The sequence below is a fragment of the Ceratina calcarata genome, unplaced genomic scaffold, assembly GCF_001652005.2.
Source record: "Ceratina calcarata isolate Rehan_Ccalc_2016 unplaced genomic scaffold, ASM165200v1 scaffold871, whole genome shotgun sequence".
NCBI lineage: Eukaryota > Metazoa > Arthropoda > Insecta > Hymenoptera > Apidae > Ceratina > Ceratina calcarata.
This window is the reverse complement of record NW_017180064.1, coordinates 7,569-16,020: the sequence shown is the minus strand read 5'-3', so window position 1 is coordinate 16,020 and position 8,452 is coordinate 7,569. Positions and strand designations below refer to the sequence as shown.

At 50.9% G+C, this 8,452-nt stretch overlaps 1 protein-coding gene across 1 annotated transcript; it reads left to right on the top strand.

Moving 5' to 3' along the window:
* Positions 1–6,010: 6,010 nt before the first annotated feature.
* LOC108631306 (uncharacterized) lies at positions 6,011–6,622 on the top strand. The gene has a single exon (XM_018035144.1). The coding sequence runs from the start codon at positions 6,011–6,013 to the stop codon at positions 6,620–6,622; it is 612 nt and encodes a 203-aa protein (XP_017890633.1).
* The last annotated feature ends 1,830 nt before the right edge of the window (positions 6,623–8,452 follow it).

Here is an 8,452-nt window from a genome sequence, read left to right as displayed (position 1 = left end):
TACATATAAATACCTCTTCCGCACGCGGGCCCGCAGTCTAATAGACAATGACTGAGCGTGGAGTGCGTGAAGTGCGCGACGAAGCCAGTTTCCAAGAGACATTTGACGGAGTTGTGGAAAGTCTGGCGAGAATGACTGGAAACACGGTGGAGAATGTTGTACCTGCCCCGCCGACCCAAGGGACTGCAACAGAATCGCCAACTGAGGTGACAATGGAGTCGCGCTCGGAGGTCACGGCAGTCCGAACAAGAGCGGAGGACCTGGTAATCCCCCTCGCGCACTGGCGGTTAAGAGTGCCGGCGCATGTACCGACGAGGACGAGGAGATTCCGCTGTGCAGTTCCCGAAGGTCGGTGGGTTCTGAAGTGGGACACCGACGGTCAGCTTGTGTCCCTCGTGTTCAAAAAGAGGGCAAGGGCACCGGCGTCCGCCACCAGAGCGGTGAGATCGGCACCGGAACCACGACGACGCCCGCAAAGGACAGCGGAGACGCTAAATTTGCCACGTCGGGCCCAACCACCGGCGGCGGCAAATCGGCAGGAGGCTGGGTCAAGACCGGACAGGACCAGGAGACCGGGTCGGTCTATAAGATCCGAGGGGCGATTACAGAGGCGAAGGTCACCCCCGCGACGGGAAGACGACCGGGATCGTGTAGTGACCTCGGCCTTAGTCCACGCTCTCCAGCTGATTCAGGATCGGTGAGTCCTATCTTCAATTTCTAGGATTCCTCCACTCTGCATTTAACTTCATTCGTTTCTCGGATTGCGCGGATCGCGCAAGGGGGGCGGTATGTTTAAAAATCGAATATTAATTTCATAAATTCGACTCGCGGTTCGGTCATTAGCACGGCCTTCGGATTGAGGTTTTTTCTCCGAAGTTAGAAATCGAGCTAACCGCGAGAACAATAACATATCGGTGTTCGACGACCTCCGGAGCGAGTGTTTATCGCGACACGCGCCGGATTGCGCGGCAAAAAACGGCACGGAGGATCGTTGCCTTCCCGCGATCGAAGTCAATGCCCGGCCGGCAACGGATCGGAGAATTCAAATTTGGATATGCAGAGTGGGAAAAGGAATAAGAACGAGTGAGAGAGCGGATCGGCGCGACTCTTCTAGGCTGCGCGCCGAGGTCGGTGTCCGAGCGTTACATCGTCGATTCCGCCTGAGTCAACGACGGATTGTCACGGTGCGAACATCGCGAAAAAGTAGTTCGACTCGCGAATTAAGACGTAGTGAATCGCCGGTTCGGCAAGACGTATAAGTTCCAAGCTAGGAGGAACCTCGATCACAGGAAATAGCGGCCACGCAGAAGTTCGCGGTGAAGCGAATAAGAGCCACGATTTGTTCCAGTAACTAGGCATTTCGGAGTTGCGTTCAACTCGGGTTCATTGGTCGATTGCAGACTGAATCCACCGTCTTAGGCCACCTCTAAGATTGAATTAGAAACGGCTGACGGCTTGGGCAGCCCCGTTGCGTTAAACGCACTGCTGCAGTTCGTCATCCTCGAGGCCGGCCTGGTGCGGTAAGTTACATCGCGCCCTATAGGGTCAGGTCTCGAAGCTCGTTGCTACGAGCTTCCACCAGTTACGCGGTGTGGAGAGACGAACGTTGAGCGTGATTCTGCTCCGTTTCACGGCAAGGGACTTGCTGGAAAAGCCGCTGCACTGATCGAGACAAGAATACAGTCCGCTGCGCAGAGTTCTGCCCAGGAGTGGCAACTCTTTCCGCACGAGCTTGAAGTGCGACGCAATACTCATTAATCCGCATTTGCAACATTTCAGAAACACTGAACGTCGAAGACGTTGACGAGTTTGAACCGAGGTCAAGGACGACTACGGACGGCGCCTCCTAATCCGACGACGGACGGGACGTTACATTCCCCGGTTATTCCGGACTCCAGGCCCGACGTACGACGTGTCTAGGGACCTTACTAGTTAAATAAACGGCTTTAAAAACGGTGAAAATCAGTGTCCGGTTCTTTTCGTGTTCGTACCTCGATTCCGGACCCGTTAGGGGCCACCTATCCCCTAACACGAACAAACGCCTCTCAAGACTTGACATGTAATGTCATTTTTTTGGTTATAACACAGCTTCTAAACTTACAATGTAAGAAATAAAAATAAAATAAAACAGTTTTTGCTAACCGGACAGAATGCGACAATCAACTCACAGGGCTTACAAACAAAGGAAACGCCACCGCTCGCAGAAAAGAACCGTATCGCATTATTCTAACGCCAAATAACCGAACCAACAATTACTTATCAGCCTCAACAGGCAGGGACAAACAAACAAACAATAATAGTAACAATTGACAAGGACCGTCAAACACAACCCCTGATTCCATTGTTCCACAGGTTCTATTCAAAGACTTTCAATAGATTTCAATGAACTCCTCCTTCCTTTCCCGCGATTAAACAATCCCCCTTCGCACAACCAATACGCTCTTAATCAGATCACGTTCCCACCCTCGAATCAAACCATCAAACAGACCTATTCATCCATGAGACACGCAGGGTCCATTACGCTATCCCACAAAGATACAAAGATACAAAGAAACAAACTGAATGCACGCCTCTCATCCCTCGCGTCCTTCGACACAGGACCGAACATAGCTAAAATTCAAGACTCAACGTCTAGTCGTAAACCGAAGCACATCGAAGAGGCCCCCTTCCCATCTTGACCCACTGCTTGAACGATCGACACGCGATTCACAATTCATAATCCTTCGACCTCGGCACCATCGAAGCACTCACATGACCGACAGACCCGACCCGTAGTCCCGATTAACGCGCAGTCAAGATGGAAAGAGGGAAGCAGGGATCACACCCCCCCCCCCGCGTGTCCACTGAATCCCGCTCGCTCGATCTTAACCGTAATGAAGCAAACGACAAAGATCCTCCCGTTTTGTTCACCCATCTCACATCATACGCATGCCTATCAAAATAATCAATCCCCGTTCGATCCTAGAACTCAACCTTTGTCAGAGCGTACAAGTTAAACCCCGACATCGCAAGATACACAGATCAGCGGCAGACATCAGAGAATCTATATCTATCGATTCCCACATGAATATGAATACATAGATGACATTCCGAGATCAAGAACGTAAAAAGGAAAGAGAGCAATCCCTCTTCATGATTGCAGGTTCATTTCCACAAACATTACCCCTCGCCACTCGCGCATCCTTATGCACATATACTCTTAAACGCATATGTAAAAAGAATCTAAATAAAATAAGTCAAACGATAAAAAGGAAAAATATGTGTATATACAGGGTATTCCACGAAACTTGACTACCTTAAATATATCGCTTATTTTTTGTGATAGAAAAAATGTCAAGGGGAGAGAATATTCTGTTGGAAGGTGCCAATACGGGGATGGGACGAATTTTTTTCTCGAGGTCATTTTTTTCGAGATATCAAGGTCATCGAATTTTTTTTAAATTGGACTGCATATTTTCGCTATAACAGTCTTATAGCTTATAAAAAAACGAATCCATCTAGGTGCAATATGTTGACCATCACGTGACCTTTAGCGAGGAAATTATGAAATGTTTGTCAGTAACTTCAGTACGCGTTCGGGGACAATAAATGAAGGAATTTCAATTTCATTGAAACAGTGTACCGCGTTATTGTCCTTTCATCGGTTGAAGTATGTTTACAAGCATTATTATCAAATCGATAATCTTCGCAGAAAATTCTCGCTTTACAATCAGTATCAGCACAACAAGCTACGACATCGGTATCAGTACAATAAGCTTATCCATCATGTACACTACAGCAGAAAAAGTTGAAATGATTTTAATCTACGGAGAAGCAGGGAGAAACTCCATGCATGCCCAACGGTTATATGCAGAAAGACATCCTGATCGTCATGTTCCTTCCAGACGAAATTTCGACCGTATAGTGAAACTATTTACTGAATCAGGCAGTGTCGTTCCACCTAAACGAAATCGGTCCAAGACCAAAACGAACGAAGAAGCTGAAATCTCAGTTTTGGCTGCGGTACACAAAAATCCACACATTAGTTGCTCACAAATTGCACACGAGTCTGCCTTGTCTCGCACAGGCGTTTGGCGAATTTTAAAGCGGCATAAATTCCACCCGTACCATGTTTCATTACATCAGGCACTAGATGATAATGATCTTGAAAGACGACGGAAGTTTTGTAATTGGGCATTCGAGCAACTGCGGAATAACCAACGTTTCTTTAATTACATGTTATTCACTGACGAGGCATCGTTTACAAATGTCGGACAAATAAATAAGCATAATAAGCATTATTGGTCGGTGGAAAATCCAAATTGGTTGAGGCAAGTTCCGAATCAACGCCCATGGAGTGTGAATGTGTGGTGCGGTATCTTCAACCATCAAATTATTGGCCCATTCTTTATCGAAGGAACATTAAATGGACAAAAATATTCAGATTTTTTAACCAATGAATTACCCGCATTGTTAGAAGATGTTCCATTACAATATCGATCAAGGATGTGGTTCCAGCATGACGGCTGTCCAGCTCACAATGCTCTTATCGCGCGCAATGCATTAAACAGAATGTTTCCCGATCGTTGGATAGGACGAGGTGCAAGGATTTGTTGGCCAGCTCGATCACCGGATCTTACGCCGCTTGATTTTTTCCTCTGGGGACACTTAAAAGATAAAGTTTATAATGATCCTCCCACAACACCAGAAAATATGCGAGAAAGAATTTTACACGAATGTAGATCAATTAGCATAGAAGTGCTTAATGATGTAAAAAAATCATTCATTTGCCGTCTCCAAAAGTGTATTGAAGTTAATGGTGCACATTTTGAAAATCTCTTGAAATAAATATTGTGCACTGAATAATACAAATCTCGTCTTTATCTTTTCTCCTTATAAACATAATTTTCTCGTTAAAGGTCACGTGAAGGTCAACATATTGCACCTAGATGGATTCGTTTTTTTATAAGCTATAAGACTGTTATAGCGAAAATATGCAGTCCCATTTAAAAAAAATACGATGACCTTAATATCTCGAAAAAAATGACCTCGAGAAAAAAATTCGGCCCATCACCGTATTGGCGCCTTCCAACAGAATATTCTCTCCCCTTGACATTTTTTTTATCACAAAAGATAAGCGATATATTTGAGGTGGTCAAGTTAGGTGGAATACCCTGTATATACAGGGTGTAAACCTACAGGTGGGCAATATTTTAACAACGTGTTCTATGGTCAAAAATAAGACGAAAATCAAGAGAGAGAAAATTGCGTTTGGGGCTTTGTTAATTAGTTATTAACGTTTAAAAATTTGGCGTTTCTGCCCCTGAAATAGAGCAATCCGACCTATACCGGCGGGTGTTTTCTCCGCAGGTCTGCCGAGCCACCTGACTCGTGGATCCGTGTTGGAGACCAATACGTCAGGGTGAGTCGGTACATGAAGTACCTGGGTCTCACCCTGGATGGCCGTTAGCGCTTCGAAGAACACTTCTACCGCCTGGCCCCCCGACTCGAGGGCGTAGGGAACGCCCTCATGGGAATTTTACCCAATCTCGGGGGGCCAAAGGAAAGTATACGTNGTATTGGCGCCTTCCAACAGAACATTCTCTCCCCATGACATTTTTTTTATCACAAAAGATAAGCGATATATTTGAGGTGGTCAAGTTAGGTGGAATACCCTGTATATACAGGGTGTAAACCTACAGGTGGGCAATATTTTAACAACGTGTTCTATGGTCAAAAATAAGACGAAAATCAAGAGAGAGAAAATTGCGTTTGGGGCTTTGTTAATTAGTTATTAACGTTTAAAAATTTGGCGTTTCTGCCCCTGAAATAGAGCAATCCGACCTATACCGGCGGGTGTTTTCTCCGCAGGTCTGCCGAGCCACCTGACTCGTGGATCCGTGTTGGAGACCAATACGTCAGGGTGAGTCGGTACATGAAGTACCTGGGTCTCACCCTGGATGGCCGTTAGCGCTTCGAAGAACACTTCTACCGCCTGGCCCCCCGACTCGAGGGCGTAGGGAACGCCCTCATGGGAATTTTACCCAATCTCGGGGGGCCAAAGGAAAGTATACGTCGAGTTTATTTGGGAGTAGTGCGGAGTATCGCGTTATACGGTGCTCCGATGTGGAGCACCGACCTGATGGCCAGTCGGCGCAGCATTTCATTGCTGCATAAAGTTCAACGCCGGCTGGCCATCAGAGTCGTTAGGGGATACCGCACTATCTCCTTTGAGGCGGCGACACTCCTGTCGCGATTGCCGCCGTTCGAGCTCCTGGCGGAGGCGGACGCTGAAGCGTATTTCAGCGTCCGTCGAGCCCGTCAGGGCGGCGGGGTCTCGGCAGGAGTGACGGTCGAAGCGAGGCGCCAAGCTCGGCTACGCGCGCTGGACAAGTGGCATACCTGGCTCTTTTCGCCACGGTACGTCCACAAGCCCGTCGTCGAGGCTGTCCTGCCCAACTTCTGGGACTGGTTGGACAGAGGTCATGCGTCTCTGACCTTCCGACTGACGCAGGTGCTTACCGGGCATGGTTGCTTCGGTGAGTACCTGCACGGAATCGGTCGGGAGGCGACGGCAGTGTGTCACCATTGCGGGCACGGGGAGGACACCGCACAGCACACGCTGGAGTTTTGTCCAGCGTGAAGTGCGCAACGCGGTGTCCTCTTTAGCGCGGTTGGGAGGGACCTCTCGCTCACAGCATTGGTCCAGGCAATGCTGGCGGGCGAGAGGAGTTGGAAGGAGGCGGTCTCCTTCTGTGAGATAACGCTCTCGCAGAAGGAGACGGCCGAGTGGGTCCGAGAAGCGGCGGACCCTGCTCGGCGGAGGAGGCGGGGGAGGAGAGCCCTCTCCTCCTCCACTTAGGGGGGCGGTGTCCTCCACTATCACCGGTGGGGCCGTACTTTGGCCCCACTGGGGCCATCGATGTGCGGTGGCCGGGAGGTACGGGGGAGGAGACACGTTACTCTCCACCCCGCTACGTCGTACTCGTGGCTAGTACCTCGGGTGCGGCGGGGGTGGTGGTGTCTCCTCCCCCGAGCGTCCCGAACACGATGTTCACGGCGCGGCGTATGCGCAGTGCCCGTGCAGATGGAATGCACTTTGATGCATCGCAGATGCACGGGCGCCGCGGGGGTTGCCGACTGTCAGCGTGGGGGCCCTGACCGTCATGTTATGGCGGCCCCGAGATGTGCGGCGCAGTAGTGTGGCCCTACTGCGCCGCGGCGCCTTCTGCTCGTACTATTGGAAGAGCTTCCTCCCCCCCACCCCAGAGATTGGAGGACGCCCCCTTAGGGGGCGAGCTGTTTCGCCAGGGGGGCACAGGTTGCGTGCTTTTTAGCGATCCCGGTGTCCCCCTGAAGGTGAAGAGGACAGCCACCGGAGGGGTTTTAGTGGGTGGAAATCCCACATAACCCTTTCTCCCACCCCCAGGGGAGGAAGGGTATCTTTGAAAGATTTCCCCTGCGTCATCAAAAAAAAAAGGTTCCACGGCCACGGACCTGCCTGGCGATTGGGCAGGTGGGCGGGGAGAGAACCTCGACGTGGCGCGTCCTCAGGTGGCGATTAGGGGAAGGCTCGCTGCACCGGTGGCCCGGCCTTCGGGCCGGACCTTCATTGCAGAGGGTAGGAGGGAAATAAAATACCTCCCGCGGACCAAACACAAACATACCATAGCCCTGTGGTCATGTCTCGCAGGAGCGGGGGGGCTTGCCTTAACCGGCCGGCCCGCGAGGATTAAACCTCTATAAAAAATACCTAGCCTCAAGCTGCGGTGCGTTGCGAGGGGGCGTTTCTTGGTGGATGCACCGAGGCATGGCAGGCGGGTTAGTCCTGTCGTTAGCGGCCAACCCCTGGGGACCTCCCGCTCCCCAGGCGGTATCTAGGTTTCCCTGGGGCAAGAGCGGCTCTTCCTCAGGGTGACCACCACGTCGACCGACTCCACTCGTGGGATGCATCATGGAGTCTACAAAAAATCGATTAAAAAGGGGGTTTTATGGGAGGACAGCACAGAGGAGCGAAGTGAGGAGGTGAGGAGCCAGGAGGGCTCCGTATGTTCCGTGTGCTTAGTGGACATTGGAGTACGGAGAGGTGCTACGTCACCTGTAGGGAGGGGTGTTTCACCCCTACGGTCGCCATCGGTCGTGTCCGCCGCATCGTCTGCGGTGGTCTCGATGGCGGCCAGTGGCGAGGACACAGGGTCCGATGTGTCGGGGAGTTCCTGCGCGACTAGGAAGTCCGCGGGAAAACGAAAGAGAGGGCGCCCCCCAACTACTGGGGAGTACGTCGAATTGGCGGAGGCCAAGGAGCGACTGGCGAGGGGGGAGCGCGAGGAAAAGGAGCTCGCCGAAGAGGTGAAAGTCTTCGATCCGAGCGTGCCCCCGTCGAGGACAAGGAGCAAGGAGAATCTTGCCTCCGAAAGAGAGCTCCAGGCAGGCATGAAGGAGTGTCCGACCTCCTCCCTCACGTCCCAAATAT